The sequence below is a fragment of the Mus musculus genome, chromosome 5 (genome assembly GCF_000001635.26).
Source record: "Mus musculus strain C57BL/6J chromosome 5, GRCm38.p6 C57BL/6J".
NCBI classification, from domain to species: Eukaryota; Metazoa; Chordata; class Mammalia; order Rodentia; family Muridae; genus Mus; species Mus musculus.
The window spans coordinates 128,734,688-128,755,974 of NC_000071.6; the positions used below are offsets into that span (position 1 = coordinate 128,734,688).

Sequence of the window (21,287 nt, forward strand, 5' to 3'; positions counted from 1 at the left end):
CACACCAGGCTAATTCTACACACACATACACCGCCCAGTCCTCCAGCCTCCACCTCCAGAATGCTGGGCATGCTCCCCCATACCCAAAGAATGCCGATACTTCAAAAAAGGAAATTCTTTCCTCCTTTCTCAAATTTACCAAATCAGGGATGTATGGAAATCTCTAATTTTCAGAAGCTTTTCCAATGGCTTTTTACACTCAGGTTAACATGGAAAACAATAGAATCTAACCTGTCCCCTTCACTTAGTAGGAGATTATGGGGCTGAGAATCCATCACCCCACCCCTCCCAGCTCCTGGCAAGTATATTTCCTCATTAGTAAATGTAACATCTGCTTTCTAAGTGGAACTTTCAAGCAAGCCCGAGAGAAAACCATGTCTATAGATTAAATATTCCTATTCTGAAACCTCCAAGTCTGAAGTGCTTCAAAAATCAACATGAAAACAGACATGTCACTAGTAGGGAATCCCACAGTTGACCCCACAAGATGGCCCCAGAATGCAGGTACACTAAAGACCTGGCATAAAATCACCTTTAGTCTGTTTCTAAGGTAAGCTTGAAACTAGAGTGAATTCCATGGTTTTATTTCACTCACAAGACAACCTCATTTGGTATACGCAAATATTTAGATAGCAAAAATGATCCAAAAAATCTCAGACAGATGCCAAACATGCTAAAGAAGACATATCCACTTCCCTTTATTTATTTATTTAGCTAACTCAACACTACAAGCCAGGAGCCATCTTGATTCTCAGGTTGTCAGGTTCCTGCTACAGCGAGCTTGCCATCTGTGGAAAGGTAACTTTGTCGTATATCCCATATATCCTGCGGCTAGAACGAGGTGAGGGGCTCTGCTTTGTTTTATAATGCCCCCCCCCTTTTTTTTTTACTGGTGTGTTGATTCCATGAGGAAATAGGATGTTAAGACCAATTAACTCAGGGTGGACCTGCATAGCTGCTTATGGATCACGTGAAACTGCTTGGACCAGAGACTCGCACCTGATCACGCCACCTCAATTTCATCTGCAGTGGGTTTTGGCACAGGGTGACTCTAACGTGTCCTGTGGCGATACTGCAGCAAGTGGCGCGAACCTGCCTCATCTTCGCTTGGCACGAACCAGTCACCTACTCCAAGAATTTGGAAAAATGAAAATTTGGAAAACGACTTATCCTTTCGGCTTTCCTTCAAACCTCATACGTCTCAGGGGTGGAATGGCTTGCGACTTTTAAGGCCAGCCAGAGATGGAGTCCCAACTCTTTCTCTGCAAGACGCTGGAAGGGCCACCATTGAGTGAGGAGGATTCGCACCTGGAGCAAGGACCAAGAAGAATGGGGCTTGGGTGTGGTCTCGAGACCCCGCCCCACACAAAACCGCCACCCACGTGGCAGCCAATCAGGGCCCAGCACGTGTCCACCTCGCCGTTAACCCAGAGGTCTGTGGAGGTAGCTCGGCCGAGGCCTGGGCGGTGGGGCGGAGGGATCTGGCAGTTGGGGCTGTTAGCAGGTGCCGCAGCAGGTGCAGCAGCAGTGCGAGGTGGTGGCAGCCCCTGCGCCCGCGAGAAGCCTGCTGCAGGGGGTGGCGTGAGGAGCCTCAGGGACTGCGGACCTAAGCGTGCTAAGCACGGGGCCAGGATAGGACTGGACGCTGCTGGACCACGACGATCAGGGTCTGGAACCAAGCTGTGCCCACCTGTGTCTTGACCTCGACAGACCTGTACCCAGGCCCGGGCTTGGTCTCTACCTCTCTCTATGCTCGAGCTTTACCTATCTCTGCCTGGACCTTGACACCTCCTTATTGTTCTGGGCCTATTTCCCACCTTAACCTGTTCTCAGGCTTCATCCCCATCTCTCCTTGTGCCTAAGCCTGGTCCACATCCCTTCTCCTACCTGTCCTCACTTCTCTATTGTTCTTGGACCTCTTCCACACGTCTCCCTGTGTCTGAGCCTGGTTCCAGTTCCCCGATCTTTGGAGCCTGGTTCCTACCTTGCCATGCCAAAGCACACAATAGCATCTCTGACTGTATCCCCATCTGCTGCAGCCTCCAGCTCTCTCTAGCTGTATCACACCTGTTTCACACCTGCCTACCTGTCCTTTCCCATCTGAACCCCAGTCGTTACCACAGCTGGTGTTACCATGCAGAGAGACCTGGCTCACTTACCTGGTGGGCTCTGAGACCACCTTTGAGACCAAGTTATGGGGTCTTTTCTTGCTCAAGTATCCAAATTCCATATGGGAGTTCGAAAGACTCAATTCAAGGAAAGGCAATCCTTCTTGGAGTTGACACTCTGAGAAGGAGAACCAGAAGATCACAAAATAGTGAGGTGGTCTTAGCATAGTAAAGTCAGTTGGGAGGTGTTGGAGAAACTGGCCCTCTAGTTTGGGAACATGGCTTCTTCCTAGATAGGAATTTGAGGGCCCCAGATGTGATGGGCTGGAGTGGGGAGCCTTTGAAATGGTAGATGATTGGCACCGTGAATTATTACCATCTTTTATGGTCCTCTCACTGCAAGATCTGATGCTAGCCAGAGCAGTATGCAGCCCCCTCTTGCTGCAGAACTGTGGCCCACAACAGGGAGTTAGCATCTTTACTATTCTTAAGAACTTCATGCAATAGCTTTTTTGTTGTTGTTGTTTTGTTTTGCTAGCTGGAACAAGTTTTTGTCTCTAACCTAGTGTCTAACCTAGCTGCCTTGCTGGGCGAATGGGATCTGTATCTTAAGCTCTTCTCACTGGGCTAGGTGTGTGGCTCTTTTCTTGTAGGAGTGACCCCCACCAGCATCCAGCCTGCGGCAGTTGTAGGACTGGAAGGAGGCCAAGCTGAACACCTGAGCTGACTGGGTGAGCAGCCCAGAGACAGAATTATTATTACAGGGCCAACCTCTGCATGCCACTCAGACAGCCCGCCAGCACTGGTTCTGACAGGGCTCTGGGGTAGGAAGAGGAGACTTCCTTTCCTTCAGAGGGTAGCATCAGCAGCATGCAGTAGACACTGCCAGTTAGAGGCATTCCCTGGAGGTGGCAGCTGTTGAGCTCCTTGCTGGTGCGCTTTGGGAGTCCTTAGGTGTCATGCAAGGCAGTTGTAGCCAGCGTGCCAAGTGCTAGGCCCAGTGCAAAGGAGCAGGGGTATCTGTGACATCCCTGAGTCATGAGGTTGGCAGGGAGAGCCCTAATTACTAGACTTCCTCCTTCCATTAAGACATCAAGTGCATGACCCAGCCCTTGGCACAGTCCTGTTGTATGTACCTGCATTTAACACGAGGCGTGTGACACTAGCTACGGTGTTGCTGCACCTGACAGATAACCATATAGGACATGCTTTGAGACCAGCTAGCCCACATGTGATCTGCTCAAGGTCCAGGGTCTTGAGCCTGGACGACCCACCTTTACTTTGTCCCCTCTGAATGAGTGAGGAACCTGCTGCTTGCAGCAGGCTGACTATGGAGAGCTGGGAGCTATTGGTGCAGGCATAGAAGCAATTTGGAGATAGACAGCCCTGTGGTTGCTCCTTACAGACTGAGGCTTTGGGAATGGGAGGGACTCTGGGAGGCACGGGAGGTGGGGTGGCTTGGTTTGGGTTATGTTCTTTTCAAGCTGCAGTTAGAACTGAGGGAGTCTTTGGGGCCTGAGGAAGGGTTCTTTTGAGGAGTCTCACCTGGAAACGTGCTACAAATGCCCCTCTTCGTTGTGGTTATGCTTGGCGTGTGACTCACAGACTTACCCTGGAAAGAAAGCACCAACCTCAACACTGTAATTCTCTATACTCTGGCTTCCTAAGTCATCTTAATCATTATGTATGTTGTGTGTGTGTGTGTGTGTGTGTGTGTGTGTGTGTGTGTGTGTGTGGTGTGGTGTGGTGTGGTGTGGTGTGGTGTGGTGTGCATGCCTGCCTGCATGCATCTATACCATTTGTGTGCCTGGTACTGCCGAAGCCAGAAGAGGCCATCGGATTCCCTGGAACTGATGGTTTCGTGCCACCACGAGCGTGCTGGTAACAAAGCCCCTATCCATTGTAAGAGTAGAAAGGGTTCTTAGCTCCTTGGCCATCTCTCTAGCCCCCCTGAAAGCAAACAGTAACAGTACATTTCCACTTGAGCTCTGCCGTCTAGCACAGTGGCTAGTTTCTAGTGAGTACCAGGTTTCCCTGAGAAGTCTGTGTTGGGATGCTAGCTAGCTAGCCCGGCATGCATGAGGCAAATCCTCAGTAGGAAAGATTCAAGCATACCTGATTTGGGGACTTATTTTAGAGCTTTAAAGTACTTGACTTAAATACTTTAAATACTTAAGTGCTTTAAAAAGGTTTAGTGATAAAATGGTGAATGCACGTGAGCCCATCGTGTGCTTTTCCTCTCTGACAGAAAATGACTGGCCGAGCCCGAGCTCGGGCCCGCGGCAGGGCACGAGGTCAGGAGACGGTGCAGCATGTTGGGGCTGCTGCGGTGAGTACCATTCTTATATAGCTCAATAGCATCTTAACAACCAGCCAATGGGACCTGTCAGGGAATTAAAGATTTGGCCTAGGGCTCAGTGGTAGAACACTTGCCTCGGGGCACAGGAGGCCCTGGGTTCCATCCCTGGCATCTTAACCAAGCAGGTGTAAGCTGGGGAAAGATGAGACGGGGTGTGGTGGGAGGAGCCTGAGTCCTTTTTGAATAATCACATGCTTGATAACTCAGTCCCTGAATGCTGTGGACTAGTGTGCCCACCCTGCGGCATCAGAGAATCCCATTGTGTTTATTCATGAGCAGAGCCAGCAACCTGGGTACATCCCACCGAGACCTCAACAGTCCCCCACAGAGGGGGACTTGGTTGGCCGAGGACGACAGAGGGGGATGGTAGTCGGAGCCACATCCAAGTCACAAGGTAAGTGCGGGGGGGGGGTGGGGAGGGGGGGGGAAGAAGTGAAGGGCCACCATGTGCGGGTGGCTCGGTGCTTCCAAGACAGCCCAGGACCATGCTGCTGCAGAGTAAAGGGGCATGTGCTACTCTGCACGCATGCGCGGGCTGCAGATAAGAGGTCGCAGTGTGCCAGGGCCATCTCAGCCATACACAAACGTCACATATGACCTCAGTGTGACTTCTTCTTGTGATTAAGCCATCTTTCGAATGTTGTCTTTAGCATCTGTAGCGATGTCCTCTGAAGTTGGTCTGACCTAGACAGAGCATCTTCACGTGTGCAGAGAATCAGCACAGCCAGCTGCCAGCGCTCAGGCACTTTGCCGAAGTGTGCCTAGCTGCCGGGAGGGTAGGGGAAAGTCTTGTGTCTGAGGGGACATTGCTCCCCACATGTCTTGCCCCACCCCTGAAAAAGGGGAGGCTGGTTTCTGGGAATTCCACTAGTAGGCGCTGCTACAGGAGACATACTGTGACTGCCGCTAGAGTACCAGCCACTGATCACAAAGCCAGAGTTGCTTTGTAGCCCATGTGTTGCTTTTCAGACGCCAGGATGCATGCACGCTGCACATGGAATGACTTAGTAACCTTAGACTCTCAGGACTGTTTTCAGAATAAGTGAAAATTGGTGGCTTAGTACTATTGTTCCATGCCTAGTGTGACCCAGTATGTGAGTGTAGCTGCCCTGGCTGCTGGCTGCGGGCAGAGCAAGTAGTCAGGAGGCTGCCTGTCACATTTATGCCATAGTCTCACCCAGGCTATAGAGGTAACGCCCTGACCCAGTGGTTCTCAACCTGTGGGTCACAATCCCCAAGTTATTTACTTTATGATTCATAACAGCAAAATTACAGTTATGAAGTAGCAATGAAGATAATTTTATGGTTGGGGGAGGGTCACCACAACATGAGGAACTGTATTAAAGGGTCACAGCATTTGGAGGGTTGAGAACCCCTCTTTTAACCCCTGGATCCCTCAAGACTTATTTCCCAAACAACAAATCAATGCCTCCAGTCCTAGCGCCATAGTCCTGGGAGCCTGGCCTTTTAGAGTAAAGAAGTCTTGTAAGGAGTGACAGGGTAGAGATAGCCCTATGAGGGAGGAGGTGACAAAATGACAGATGGAAAAGAGTGGCGGTATTTCCCGCCATGAGCCACGATGGGAGTCCTCCCACCCACTCGTGGCCATCCCACCCTCTCACAGTTCTCCCACCCTCTTGCAGTCCTCCCACCCTTCCTCAGTCCTCCCACCCTCTATGGTCTTCCCACCCACTTGCAGTCCTCCCACCTTCTCACAGTCCTCCCTCCCTCTCCATGTAATGCCTGAGTTGCTCCTGTCTTTCCTCAAGAACTGCAGATCTCAGCTGGGTTTCAGGAGCTGTCACTGGCAGAGAGAGGAGGGCGTCGCCGAGACTTCCATGACCTTGGTGTGAACACCAGACAGAACCTTGACCATGTCAAAGAGTCAAAGACAGGTGGGATCACAGAGGCATCTCTTCACGGGGAACTTTTCAAGGGGCTGGGCTGCGGTGCTTCTCTGGAAGAGGAGAGCACTCTGTTCAGCAGTGGCAGCTTTTCCAGCTCCTCCACTGTGTGTGTGTGTGTGTGTGTGTGTGTGTGTGTGTGTGTGTGTGTCTGTCTGTCTGTCTGTCTGTCTGTCTGTCTGTCTGTCTCAGCTGTCTTAGCTGTGTATTCTGGGAAGCTTTGCTAAACATTGTGTAACCCCTTTCTAAAGAGATCAGTTGCTTTTGTGGTGGCTCGCACGATCTCCCCTGCAGTGATAAGGCAGTGGTACCCAGGGCCAGCTGCCTTGAGGGGGAGAGCTGAGCACTGTCCCCAGCTCAGTGTGTGTGTGAAGGAGAGGTCGCACAGAGCATATCCACGCAGGGGGCCTAACTGTGTGTGGTGGCCCCTCAGGCTCCTCTGGCATCATTGTGAAGCTGAGCACCAACCACTTCCGGCTGACCTCGCGCCCACAGTGGGCCCTGTATCAGTACCACATCGACTACAATCCCCTGATGGAGGCCCGAAGGCTTCGCTCCGCACTGCTCTTCCAGCATGAAGACCTCATTGGAAGGTGTCATGCTTTCGATGGGACAATATTGTTTTTACCTAAGAGACTACAGCACAAGGTTATTTCAAATGTCTCCCACTGGCAGAAGGGGCTGGGGGTGCCCACCCCAAAGCAAAGCTCAGAAAGGGCCTCCTGGCAGGGAAAACAGGGCACCCAGAGGTCCTTTCTGACTCACGTGCTCCTTAGAGTCCCCAAGAGACAGAAAGACTATGAGACAACTTCTTAGTCCCAGTTCACACAAGTCTGAGCTTTTAGAGGCTTGTCTTAGTGCAGAGACCCCAAGAGCCTGGGCATGCTTTTTGTCCATTGAGGTAAGATCTGGGTTCTTACCTCTCTGCCTTTAGGTCACAGAAGTATTCAGTCAGACTCGGAATGGGGAACACGTGAGGATCACCATCACCCTGACCAACGAGCTGCCGCCCACCTCGCCCACCTGCCTGCAGTTCTATAACATCATCTTCAGGAGGTGTGTGCCAGGGCCAGGAGCATGCGCTGTGGCCGGTGTCTCCCGGGAAGGGATGGTGGGTGGGGCTCGTGCATATCAGCACCACTACATTACCTGGCCACTTTAAAATGTGGTTTTCTGACAGGAAATTAATTTTTCTGCCTCCAGGACTCTGCCCGTCCCCCACTGCTGCTGACAGTATGCCTTTGGAATACTGTTTAAGCTGTTAGAAAGCACCTCGCCTGCCCCTTCTTCCCCAGGGTGGGTAGGTGGGTGGCTGCTGGGGCAGGTGACGAGTAATTAGCTTTCCTCGCACATAGTACACTTTCCATATAAGGATATGTGCTATGTGCTACGGAGACAGCTGCGCCAGTGTGAAGACCCAAGTTCAAATCTCTAGCACCCACACAAAAGCTGGGCATGGCCATTTGCATGTCGCCCCAGTGCTGGAGGTTGGGCAAAACAATAGAGTTACTGGGCCTGCTGGCCACCAGCCTAGCTCCAGGTTCACTGCAAGACCCTGTCTCAAGAGAGTAAGGTATAGAGAATGTTAGAACAGGATAAGAACAGGTTATCTGATGCCCTCCTCATACGTACATGGGCACACACACACCTGCACATATACTACACATAAAACACACACACACAAAAAGACATGTTCTACAGAAGACCCCTTCCTGTGAGGAGCCATCTAAATGGGCGGTATCTGGGTTCATGGCTTACTTTTTAAGCTCACAGATGGTTCACAGGTATGGAAGGATAGCTCAGTGCAAGGGACACTTGGCCTGATGGAATGCATTGGCTTAGGGCATTTTTCTTTAAAGGAAAGCTACTTGGGTAGTAGCAAGAGACAGCCATTGGCTTTTGTAGCTAGACATAGCCACAGAGAGCATGCAAGTGGGCTGTCTTGGTAGATCATGATAAAATGTGGTTGATGCAATTCAATTGTGTCTTGAAAACTTCTTTTCCCCAATGTTTGGACAGTTTAAGATCCGTCGCTAACTCCCAGGCAGTGTAGACGTGCCTGACCTCGCTAGAAGTGATAGCTGGCCAGCCCTGCCCTGACTGTATGTGGCTCCAGGCTGTCCCTAGGATTCTCCTTGGTGCTAACTGTTCTGACTTTCAATTCATAGGCTCTTGAAAATCATGAATTTGCAACAAATTGGACGGAATTATTACAATCCAAGTGACCCGATTGATATTCCAAACCACAGGTTTGTATGCTGTGGGAAAATGTACCATCCAGGCTCCACAGACTTTGAAATGATCTGTAAACTAGAAACAGCCTGTTGTTGGTGCTCAGAGTTAAGGGGCCGTGGAAGCTGGCTTGAACAATGCAGACTCATACCACACTACTTACATTCAAAACAAAACAACAACAACAAAATACCACCAAACCAGCGACGGCAAAATCCTGGTCTGCAGCACAGACCGTGTACCCTGCGGTCGGTTCTCAGCATCAGCAGCTGAGGGTGCCGAGACATGGTGGCTCAGGATGTTAGATGGCCCATCATAAAGACGAGTTTAATCAGGTCAGTGTGTCTACTTAGTGAATGCTGTTGGAGCCCTGGGAAGGGCAGTGCGTTGTCTGCAATCTTGTACTCGGAAGTGAGCTGGCTCAGCACTTAGTGCTTCAGACACAGGGACGGGGCATGAGGCAGCCCCTGACCCTTCCTGTGTTGGCAGGTTGGTGATCTGGCCCGGCTTCACCACCTCCATCCTTCAGTATGAGAACAACATCATGCTCTGCACAGACGTCAGCCACAAGGTGCTCCGCAGCGAGACTGTCCTAGACTTCATGTTCAATCTATACCAGCAGACAGAGGAGCACAAGTTCCAGGAGCAAGTGTCGAAGGAGCTCATAGGCCTCATCGTTCTCACCAAGTACGGCTTGGCTTCATCTTAAGAGCCCGGGGGTTAGAGAGCAGCGAGTGGGGCTGGGGGTGGGGGGGTAGGGGTAGAGAGGGTCAGGCCAAGGGGAGCAGAAGCGAGCCAGCTGCATTATGTGTGCTGCCTTTCCTGTGGTCAGGTACGAAGGACGGGCTCCTCCCGCTCTTTGCCTTTTTTCCATGCCTTCGTTTCCAGCCATCGTCCAGTCCCTTCCCCTGCCCTTCCAGCATCAAACATTTCCAGGGCTCTGGGAATGTGGCTTGGAAGCCCCAAGTCCTGGATGCCCACAGGTACAATAACAAGACCTACCGGGTGGATGACATTGACTGGGACCAGAATCCAAAGAGCACCTTCAAGAAGGCGGATGGCTCGGAGGTCAGCTTCCTGGAGTACTACAGGAAGGTAGGTTGTTCCCTGGGTGGCGTGCGGGAAAATGCAAACCCTGCTCACTCTTGTGTCACTGAGAAATTTCCCCACACTGCCCTAGTGGCTGCGTCCAGCAGAGTGATCGAATTTGACAGTGTGTCATGGGGACAGGCTGGTACTGCCAGCAGGGGCAGCAACTTGGCATGTCCCCTTGCTCTGTAGCTCTACCCAATCCTTGGCTGGCTCTGCTGCAGCTGGGTCTCTCTGACCACATTGGAGACACACAGCTCTCAGAGAGGACCTCGTAGGGCAGGGCTTGCAGATAACAGGAGGCCAAGGGCCATCCAGCATCTGTGACCTCCAGCCCTACCTTCCTGTGGCCAGGACTCTAGTGAAGGCCCAGGAGACAGGGAGAGGGACACCCCATATTCCTGCCATACTAGCCATACATGTTCAATGATATGTGGGGGCCATGTCTGAGGGACCATTAACGTTTTAAACCTTGGTGGTTGGTTCTTCAGGACACAGGAGAAAAGACTTGAGTCAGGTTTTTAAATGGCATGGCCTGCTGGTGACACCTTGTGCCAGGGTGGGCACTAAGACTAGACTGGTACGACCTGGCTAATTGACATAATGACATTCCTTTTATGATCAATGGGTGGGTGGGGGGGAAACTTAATACAAATCAAAAGAAAAAAATTGTTGTGACGTAAGCATCTTCTGGAACTATAGATGACAGGAAAGAGCCTTTATGCCCTGGGGCTGTGAGCACCATGACTGTAACCTAAGAAATCTGTTCTATGTCACCATGGTCAGGTCTCCATAGCTAAGTCCTGAACTTGGCTCCATGGAGTGCATCCTCCTGAGAGAGCTGGGTCAGCCCTGCCCTTCCCACTCCCAGACCCTCAGATGGTGGAAGGAACCATGGCTTCTGGAGTATATATACATCACCCCTCCAGGGGGTTGACGCGTTGTTAATGAGGCACTTACTGCATCCATGGGTGTGCAGGCTGCCTGGTTGGTGCATAGCATCCCTTCCTTTCCTCCTGAGCAGCAATACAACCAGGAGATCACGGACCTGAAGCAGCCGGTGCTGGTGAGCCAACCCAAGCGGAGGAGAGGCCCCGGCGGCACCCTGCCTGGCCCAGCTATGCTCATCCCTGAACTCTGCTATCTCACAGGTGCATAGTGTTCCCTGATTCTCTCCGACCATCCTTAGCCACACCCTCCTGGGGCAGATGGGGGGTGCGGGGCTCTGCAGCCATGCTGACTGGCTCTGACCTGCACCCTGGTTGCAGGCCTGACTGATAAAATGCGCAATGATTTCAATGTGATGAAGGACCTGGCAGTGCACACGCGGCTGACCCCTGAGCAGCGGCAGCGGGAGGTGGGCCGCCTCATCGACTACATCCACAAGTAGGCTGGCTCAGCATTCCCAGCATTTGCGGGGGGGGGGGGGGTCCCAGTGGGTCTGGGTGGATTCTGGAAGGCAGGAAATGTGACCTCCTGGGTTGGCCGGGCTCTGGAGGGCTGTGGTGGGTTCCTGGGACCAGCTGCTTCTCAGGGAGCCAGGATGTGAAATCTCATATGCAAATGTGTCCTTTCCAATCGTGCCAGGGCAAGGCAGTGGGAGGGAAGAGCCAGCAGTTGTCAGACACACTTGCCAGTGTTGACTGTGGGTCACTTTGCAGTGGGTGGCAGTCTGGGTATCAGGACTCTTAAGGGGGCAGAAAGAAGTTTATCCTTGTGGTCCAGGCAAAGGGTGGCCTTGAAGTGTGCTTCAAGCCACAGCGGTACTCTGTCCACCCAGATGTGGGTTACCAGGCTGGCTGCTGCCAGCTCAGTAGTCCTTATGTTCACCCCGCAGGGATGACAATGTGCAGAGAGAGCTTCGAGACTGGGGCCTGAGCTTCGACTCAAACTTGCTGTCCTTCTCTGGAAGAATCTTACAATCTGAGAAGATCCACCAGGGCGGAAAGACGGTAAAGCTGGCGGGGTAGTTCTGGGACAAATCCCATTGGGGCAGGAGACAGCCCAGTATACATCAGACTGCTTCTCTCTCACCCCCTCATCTTGCTCTGGAAAAACCGCAGAGCCGCCTGACTGGCAGCCTACAAGAGGCAGCCTGTGAGTCTAGCACATGTAGATAGAACTCAAAGCCCGATCCTTGGAACAAGCTAAGATCTGCTAAAAGAAGACTGCAGTTTTTTAAGCAATGCACGTTAGGGTGCAGAAAGCCCTGCCAGAAAGCCCCATTTGAATGGCTTCATCTCTGCCTGGGCCATGTCTCTCAGGAGTCAGGCTAAGACAAGATATCCCAAAAATAGTTCTATGAAATTAAGATGCTCCAAATACCCACACTTTTCAGCTGTTTCTAGCAGTCCATGCCTTCCTGCCCCAGGTAGGACTGAGAGAACCAGGCCAGCCAGGTGAACAGACAGTGGACTGGCAGGGACCTTAGAGGCTCTTTAGGTGTTGGCTGAGATGGTGACCATGACAGCTCCTCCCAGAACTTGCTCTCTACACAGGACACTTATGAAGGAGCTTAGTTTTCTTTCGCACCCCAGACAGGATTTCACTGTGTAGACCTGGCTGGTCTCTAGCACATGGAGATCTGCCTGCTTCTCCCTCCTGAGTGCTGGGACTGCAAGCCACCACCCCAAGCCTGAGCCTTAATTTTTACACCTTTACTGTGAGGAGGAACGTGGCACTCAGAAGCCTTTAGGAGGCAGGAGGGGAGAGCTTGTCCTGGGCACTTGGAAGAGTGTAGTGTCAGAAAGGCCCTTCAGGTGCTTCTAGTGTCTTCTCCACTGGGGACTTCTGATCTGTCGCTCTGATTCCAACTTAAGTGTGGTTGTCTGTGGCTCCAGATGCAGGATGGGATTGTACAAGACCAGTGGCTTCATCACAGCTGACAGTCGCATCTCTGCCCTTTGTTCTAGTTTGATTACAACCCACAATTTGCAGACTGGTCCAAAGAAACAAGAGGCGCGCCGCTGATCAGCGTGAAGCCATTGGATAACTGGCTGCTGATCTATACCCGCAGGAATTATGAAGCAGCCAACTCACTGATACAGAACCTGTTCAAAGTGACTCCAGCCATGGGCATCCAGATGAAAAAGGCAATCATGTGAGTGTCCAGGGCCATCGCCTCTCTAGTCTGCAGAGTGATTGGCAGTTACGAGAAGGATATGCACGCTTCAAAGTGATGTCCTATCGAGCTCTTGGTGGCTCTGTGATCTTCCATGGCGTCCATGGCTCCATCCCTCCACACAGAGGGGTCAGATGGGAGAAGAGAGCAGGCAGGGATGCTGTAGGAAGAGGCACTGAAGCCCAGACAGTGATGCCGATGATAACCACCGCCCTGCCTTTCACTGTGTGGCCGATCCTTATCTGTGCGTTGTATCATTTGAGATTGGCACAGGATGGCTGGCTGTGTGATGGTCAGAGGGTTGTGTACCACCCGTCTTTATTGTTGATCCTAGGATCGAGGTGGATGACAGAACAGAAGCTTATCTGAGAGCCTTGCAGCAGAAGGTGACGTCAGACACTCAGATAGTGAGTAGCTGCTAGGAGCAGGCCATGCTGGGTTGTTGGGGAGCGCTCTCTGGGGTCAGAGGACTGGGGTTAGTTCTCAAGACACACATTTGACCTCAGCAAGGCTGCTGAGCTGGTGCCTGTGTGAGTGTGTGCCCTGCACGGGGCGAGGAGATGCCAGGAAGAGGAAGGCCACATTCAGCCTTGGAGCCGCTGCTTCTAGAAGCTTTGGGGAGAGCAGGAAGGCAGATGAGGAAGGGTCAGTTCCTGGTTGTTCCACAGACGTGGATGTGTAGCCATATAGAAACTGGAGGTCACAGGGCAAGGCCAAGAGCCAGACTGCAGACCCTGTGGCGAGGTCAGCGTGCACAGGCTGCTGAGCAGCACGGGTTGCCACGGGCTCCTCTCCTGAGCTGGGATGCCTTGACGTTGGTGAGTGCCATCTTTCTGTCATGTGACACTTGGCACTCAGGAGAGGAATGATGGTATGATAGGGTGGTGACAGTTAGCCCCGTACATGCCTGTGGGAGACCTCACAGTACCCACGTGAGGTGTGACGTGGGAGAACCAGGCTGCGGTGCTTCGGGTTACCATGAACGAAGGCATCATCGCATTCTCACACATTCCTCACCTCTGACTGCATCACTGGTCCAGTTTTAAGCTGGGTCTTGGAGGTGTGGACAGCCACCCGGGTACTGCTAAGTTGAGGCACGCTGTCCGTGGCATCACTATGTTGGGACCTACCATTCTACCACGTGGCATGCCTGCTCATGCCAGGCGCGTGTCTGAAGTTTTTGTGTTTCTTGCAAAGGCTTCTGACTCTGAAGGCTGAGCCACCCTGATTGTGGTCATGCTGCTGGTTGGTCTGTTGCTGTATTAGGCCATCACAGGCAGGGAGGGAGCGTGATGGAGACTGAGTACCCTCAGCAGTGTGGGGTCAGGGCTCCTAGCAGCCCCCAGCCTGGTGAGACCGTGTTATTGTCTTCTGCCCAGGTAGCTCAGGCCTGCTGTGGGACAGGAAGCCACTGCAGGCTAAAGGTGGGAGACTGGCTGTAAGGGAACCACACTGGGAGACCCCACATCCCAGCCCTGTGAGGGAGGGGCCCTGCACATTTGGGCTCAGAAAATGGCCAATTAAGATCTCTTCAAGTTTTCCAGCTGAACCAAGCCCACATTTTGGTTCATTTTGCTGATCTCTGCATCCTCAAGGCTTGAGGCCGCCGTTGCAGCTCTCATCAGCCTGGGGGTTGATGGTAACTGCTTGTAAAGTCCTTGGCCTCCAAGAATGCAACAAAGCCCCAAGCCCCAAGGAGCAGGTTCTGTGAAGCCGGTAACTGTCTAAGCTTAAGGCTGTAATGACAGTGACCTGAAGCAAGTGAGTGGTGGGGAGCTACACACACACACACACACACACACACACACACACACACACACACATGCATAGCCTTTGTAACTCAGTGAGAGCCTTGTGAGTCATGGGAGAATGGACCTTCAGTGAGAGGGTTCAGGTCCTCTGTGTCTGCAGTGAAGATAACTTCAAGAGTAGAGATCTCCGGTGCTCACTGTGAGAGTATTTCCTGTTTTCCCCTGACCCACCCATGATGCTTGTGCGCTGTGCTCAGGTCTCAGGTATCAATGGCTTTGTTTCACTCCCAGGGTTTGTTAATGTGCAGAGTCTCCCGTATACATACATGACTGTCACTTAGAATAAAATGAGCAATGTCACCCCATTGACTAGTCACATGGCAGAGTCAATTGGTGACATGAGTGACGGGTGTCATTTCCAACACAGGGTTCAAGTCTGTTCCCTATTCTTCGCCTTCTGATAGTCTTGTCAAAGGCTGTGGCCTTGGTCTTGGGGACCACAGGGGAAGCATGGAAGAAAGACATGGTCTTTCCAGGAGCAGAGCCGTGAGCACTTCCTGGTTCTTTGTAATAAGATGCTTGGTTTCTTCTCAGGTTGTCTGTCTCTTGTCAAGTAATCGGAAGGACAAATATGATGCCATCAAGAAGTACTTGTGTACAGACTGCCCCACCCCAAGTCAGTGTGTGGTGGCCCGGACCCTGGGCAAGCAGCAAACAGTCATGGCCATTGCCACCAAGATCGCCCTGCAGATGAACTGCAAGATGGGAGGCGAGCTCTGGCGGGTGGACATGCCCGTGAGTCTGCTTTTATCGGGAGACAGGGCGGTCACATGGTTATTGAGGGAACGGTGCCTCACTTGTGGCTGTGAGCGCTGTGCCACACACACACATGCACACGCGCATGCACACACACACACACACCTAAATGACACTGTTTTCACTAAAGCTGAAACTGGCAATGATCGTGGGCATCGACTGTTACCATGACACCACAGCTGGGCGGAGGTCCATCGCAGGATTCGTCGCCAGCATCAATGAAGGGATGACCCGGTAAGCCAGGGAGGTGGCCAGCTCAGAAAGTGCCTTGGGTTGACAGCTGTTTTTGGCCCCGAAGTGTGACTCACATTTTTAGTGTGACAGCCCAGCTGGCTCAGTCCTTTGCTTTTCAACATTAGTTTTCAGTGTGTTTGTGGGATGAAGAAACAGCCCACAGTAGCAGAACCTGGAGCCTGGCCAAGCACTGCTTGTAAATGTCCATGGCCTTGACCTTGATCTTGGGGAACAGAGGTGGGGAGCATGGACGAAGTGATCTGTTAGGAGCAGAGCAGTGAACACTTGTTCTGGTGGGTAGGTGCTCCCTGGTGACTCCAGGGAGTCACTTGTCCTTGCTGAAGAAGTTACACTGCCTAGTGAGAACTGTCACGAACAACTAGAGACAGTCTCTTGCTCTTCTGCTTAGCCGAGGTCTCTTGGAAATGTGGGTGGGGAAGGTGGCAGGAATCACCATAGGAGGAGAGGGCCCAGAGCGGCTGAGCCTGGTGGACCCAAGTCCTCAATATCCTGCTTTGTGTCTCGACAGCTGGTTCTCCCGCTGCGTCTTTCAGGACCGCGGGCAGGAGCTGGTGGATGGTCTCAAGGTGTGCTTGCAAGGTGGGTCTGTGTACCCTTGTCTTGATTGGGGCTGGGAAAAATGGGGATTGTGAACTCAAAACCTCCCCCACTTTTTGCAGCTGCTCTGAGGGCTTGGAGTGGCTGCAATGAATACATGCCCAGCCGTGTCATCGTGTACCGAGACGGTGTGGGGGACGGGCAGCTGAAGACCCTGGTCAATTATGAGGTCCCACAGTTCCTAGATTGCCTCAAGTCAGTCGGGAGAGGTTACAAGTAAGTCCATGGGTCTGATATGGCTGCCTGGGGCACCCGGGCTTCATAGCAATTGAGCTGAAGGTTTGGTGGGTAAGGGAGGCAAGGCTGAGCAGGCAGCCAGGGCAGCCTTCCTGTTCCTTGAAACTGGCCCTGGCTAAGTTCTAGCTCAGTGCTGCTCACCTCCTGTGGTTTGCTCAGGGTAGGACATTTTCCGTGGTCCTCAGCAGTCACTGCCTCCATGCCACCCTGAGCCCAGTCTAAGCATGGATACATTTGAAACAGAGCCCATGGCTCATGGCCCATGGATGAAGGACTCAGCCGGGTTCTGTGTTCTACCCAGAGCTGCAAGCAGGTGGCAGGTCTTGCAGCAGTAGAACTTCATGGGACAACTGCTGACTGTTCTGTTCCCCATTTCTCCTAGTAAAGTCTGTCTGTCTGCCTATTGCCACCATGTTGCGAAAGAGAAGCCCCCAGCACCCACCATGTGGGCCCTGTGCCTGGGATCTCATGAGCTGCTGATCACTGTGGCATGAGCAGTTCCTGAGTAGCATATTCTTAAGAATGGAGGTCAGCCGTGTCTGAGCTTGGGAGAAACTGATGTCACCTGGATCAGGGACTGCTGATCATATTAGATGCGGCTGGCTCTGGGGTCTGGTCCAGTGACTTCCATGAGCATTGTATATCCACAAGTGGCTATCCCAAGGGATTTCAGAGAAGCGTGCCAAGAGTCTAGAGGGTGAGGTAGTGAGTCTTCCTGCAGACTACTCACTGCCTCTAGGGAGAACTGTCACGTGCTCGGGATAGGCATCTAATAGTCCCCTTTGGTGTCAGCAATACAGAGGGAGCTGGTGGTAATATGTATATGCCCCGAAACAGCCAAAAACCATCAGAGATCTGCACAATGCCCTTGAGACTCCAGGGAAATAGGGGGTGTGAATATCAAATTGTCTTTCCTGGTAATGTGTATTTTAAATGATGTGTGTTTGTATTTAACATATTGCACAAATGTTATCTTGGAACACACAGTATACAGTAGGGGATGTGTTTATACACACACACACACACACACACACACACACACACCACCTGGGATCCATTTTGAGCCAGTGATTCTGGAATCCTTGATCAAGCTTTCTCAGATCTCAGAGGAGGAAGTGCCCATTGTGGTACCACAGGTACTTTGGCGGTCTCTTGAGGGCAGTGTTCTGGTGTAACAGGTGTAGTAGATTTGTTCTGTGCCCACACCCGACTAACCTTATGTCATAGAGGACACAGGTGACAGATGGTTGTCCCCCTTCCAGGTCACCTCTGGCCTTTGGTCTCACCTGGAGGAAGGTACAGACCCTCCTCCACTATTCATTAAGATGATGTTTCAAGACAGGGGGCTCCTTGAGGGATGAGTGTGCATGTGACTTCTTGCCTAGACAGGCCACCAACTCAGTGTGGCCATGTTCTTTGTCCTTAGCCCAAGACTGACTGTAATCGTGGTGAAGAAGCGTGTCAATGCCAGGTTTTTTGCTCAGTCTGGGGGAAGACTTCAGAACCCTCTTCCAGGGACAGTCATCGATGTGGAAGTCACCAGACCAGAGTGGTGAGTTCTGGGGTCTCTTGACTATCAGTGTCAGCTTGTCTGTCTTCCAATTCCAAACACTGTGTTTCCTAGACATCTTAACTCTTCCTCTAACCTGCTCTGACATGCTCCCTCAAGCCTAGGACTCTCAGTGCTGAGACCCTGGGAGGCAACACTCTCTGGCTGGCTCTTTGGGAATTGGAGAGTTGTCTCCTGTGTGGATATTTCAGACTTGTGTGTGTGTGTGTGTGTGTATTCCTCACACAGTCCTCCGGGGGGGGGGGGGCATCAAGGTGATGAGAGGGTCTGTGTGCCAGTAGACCTATAGCCTGCAGTTGACTCCAGATAAGAAAGTAAGAGGGAGCTAGGCTGGTCACAGCACACAGGTTCAGCCGTGTAGGTGGACAGATGCTCATCTCTGGTGACCTCCTCACCAGCTCTCTTCTGGGGTTGGGATGGATGTCTAAGGTGGTAAGTTTTATCCCTGGGTGCAGGCAGCCATTCACCACCCAGTCTGAAGCCACTCTCTGTTCAGAGCGTGAGGCAGGAGAGGGTTTCCAGCATTGCAGGTGAGGGCTGGGATCCTCCTTCGTGTCCCTTCTTTCCCTGACCCAGATGCCTAAGCTGCTGATAACGGCAGAGCATCATGGATCTGAACACCTAAATCAGGTGCTTAACTGACTGACCAGTTTAGGCACATCCTCTGAGGTCTGAGCCCTGAAGCATTTGTGGGTCCTTGCATCTCAGAAATGGAAATGGCCACACATGTATTTTGTGCCATCTTCTCAGCTATGTGATTGAACGGGATTTTTCTTTTGAAATACACAATCTTCCTGGCTCTCACACACTTGTTCTGAACCTTTAGTGACTATGTTCGTTATGTTGCTGTTTCTAAGATGGAAGCCGCAGGAGGGACAGGTTGCACCCTATTCTGCTGCTGCTGCTGCTGCTGCTGCTGCTGCTGCTGCTGTGTGCCACGTGTGCAACTCCCCTCCCTCCCTCCAGTGAGCAGGGGACATGAGGTCCCAGAGTGTAGCTAGCATGCTCTGTGGCACTGACATGGTAGTACATATGAAACCATCTTGTCTTCAGTCTTCTCTGCACATGACCACAGTGGCTCATGAAGAGCCTATGCTAATCCTCACAGACACACTGGGGCTGGAGGAACGGGAACGGTGAGGTTGTTTAGGACATGAGGTTTTTCCTCATAGAAAGTGTGTCCTAGCCTTGCCTGGCTCTTCCTGCCTTTCTAGGTATGACTTTTTCATCGTGAGCCAGGCAGTGAGAAGCGGGAGTGTGTCCCCAACACACTACAATGTCATCTATGACAGCAGTGGCCTGAAGCCCGACCACATCCAGCGGCTGACATACAAGCTCTGCCACGTGTACTATAATTGGCCTGTGAGTGTCCTGCTATGGACCACCTACCCTGGTTAGCATGCTGTGGTAGGGACCCTGGGAGTCCCGCCCAACTCAGCCCAGTGACTGGCCCTCTTTCCCCACAGGGAGTCATCCGAGTCCCTGCACCTTGCCAGTATGCACACAAGCTGGCCTTCCTCGTGGGCCAGAGCATCCACAGAGAGCCAAACCTCTCCCTGTCCAACCGCCTCTACTACCTCTAACCAGCAGCGAGGGCCGGCATGCTGGTTTCCTTCAGAGCTCTGCCAATCCTTCAGTTCTATTTTTCATAGGATGAGGTTCTAGCGGGATGTTGGGGGTAGGGGTTGGGGGCCGCTGTTTTGTTTTGTTTTGTTTTTAGTTGTTGGTGTGTAGCGGCTATAGAGTTAACTAAGGCTTATGTTTGCTTTGTTTCTCATGGTGTGTTGTGACAGTTTGCTTGGCAGAGTGGTGGCAAGGGCCGTGGTACCACAGATAGACTTTCCTAAAGCAGCCGTGTTGGCAGGTTCTTGGAGGTGCTCCTGGGAGCACCTCCTATTGTACGCTGCTCTCTCTCTCTCTCTCTCTCTCTCTCTCTCTCTCTCTCTCTCTCTCTGCATGTTTGAATTTAAAAGAGGAAAGGACACAAGGCAAGAATGCCCAGAGCATCCTAGATGGGTGCTATATGGGACTCTGACACCTCAGGTTCTTAAAGATAAAAAGGCCAGAGGTACCTTTCTGTAATTCTTTTAAGAGTTAGGTCATAAGGAATGAAAAGAGTTACTTTTCTCCCTCCATGAAAGTGTTTTTTAAGACTGACAAGGCCGGTGGTGGAGTGAGTGTTGTTGTTTTGTTTCGCAATTTTCTTACCAAGTGAAATTACTGACCATAATTTTATTTAATAGTTTTTAGTTTTTGAAAGCCTGTGTTTTCTTTGCTTTTAAACTACAGGCGACCACTCTGGGATAGGATTCCACTCCCAAAAGTAATGTGTTGGGTGTGGTGGCACACGCCTGTGATCTCAGGACTCAGGAGGTGAAGCCAGGGGAACCCCAAGTTCCCGGTCAGCCTAGGCTACATAGTGAGACTTTGTCTTAACAAACAGAAAAAAAGAAAAAGAAAGAAAAAAAAAAGAAAGAAAAAAAAAGAAAGAAAAATGGAGCAGTATGAGTTATGGGTGCCAGTTTCTGCAGGAGACTTTGGGAGTAAGAGCTGCCTCTGTTCCTAAGAGGCTGCAAGGCTGCGGCTGGGGGGCCAGTTCAGGTGCCAGGTGAGGTACGGCCACATCTATTTGCCTGGCTCTTTGACAAAGAGAGCAGCTTAGAGTGGCTAGAGTGTGATGAGTTTTACACAATGGCGATGTGTGTGTGTGCCCCTGGCACAGCTCAATAAAGTTTCTGTCTCACTTTACTCTTGTGGGCGTCTCTGTGGGATCTGGCCTTATCAATGTGTTTTGTAAATGAAAAGCACGTTTGTTTCCTTGTTCTAAAAGCCAGCTCTGGGGGCTCATGGCATGCAGCCTTTAACCCATCCCATGTCTGACACCAGAGGGCAACAGGCATCATAGCCTCTCAGGCCCTGAGAAAGGAAGTACAGTTTTAGGGTTTCAAACTCAGACTTGGGTGCCTAAAGGGTCAGCCACAGCTTTATTCTCCAAGGATCAGCAAGGAGGCTGGAATCTCCTTGGAGCTACAGCATACCTCTGACCACCATTTCCAGAAACTTCATGCCTGTAACTGTGCTTGCTCAGGTTGTTCTAGAAGGGGTTTCTTCTTTCTCTCTCTGATGTCTCTACCCAGTGTCAGCTGCTGGGCATCCCTTGGCCACTGGCCATGACACAAGCCCTGAGCTCTGGGCTATACTAGGAATGTATGGAGGGACAGGCACAGCTCGTTTGTCCTCAGATATGG

At 51.7% G+C, this 21,287-nt stretch overlaps 1 protein-coding gene across 2 annotated transcripts; it reads left to right on the top strand.

The window, feature by feature from the left end:
• Positions 1-1,383: 1,383 nt before the first annotated feature.
• On the top strand, positions 1,384-20,787 carry Piwil1 (piwi-like RNA-mediated gene silencing 1). Of its 2 annotated transcripts, none has more exons than XM_006504318.2 (22): positions 1,384-1,433; positions 2,762-2,839; positions 4,357-4,437; positions 4,747-4,861; positions 6,237-6,362; positions 6,805-7,019; positions 7,306-7,427; positions 8,540-8,620; positions 9,093-9,290; positions 9,587-9,698; positions 10,717-10,843; positions 10,961-11,078; positions 11,530-11,644; positions 12,605-12,792; positions 13,148-13,220; positions 15,159-15,359; positions 15,511-15,614; positions 16,144-16,214; positions 16,295-16,448; positions 17,896-18,021; positions 19,254-19,401; positions 19,506-20,787. In XM_006504318.2, exons 3-22 carry the CDS (start codon positions 4,360-4,362, stop codon positions 19,620-19,622), a joined length of 2,589 nt encoding a protein of 862 aa, XP_006504381.1. In that variant the 5' UTR covers positions 1,384-1,433; positions 2,762-2,839; positions 4,357-4,359; the 3' UTR covers positions 19,623-20,787. The 2 variants fall into 2 exon arrangements, with proteins under 2 accessions (XP_006504381.1, NP_067286.1); NM_021311.3 differs by lacking the exon at positions 1,384-1,433 and adding an exon at positions 1,559-1,667.
• Positions 20,788-21,287: the final 500 nt, after the last annotated feature.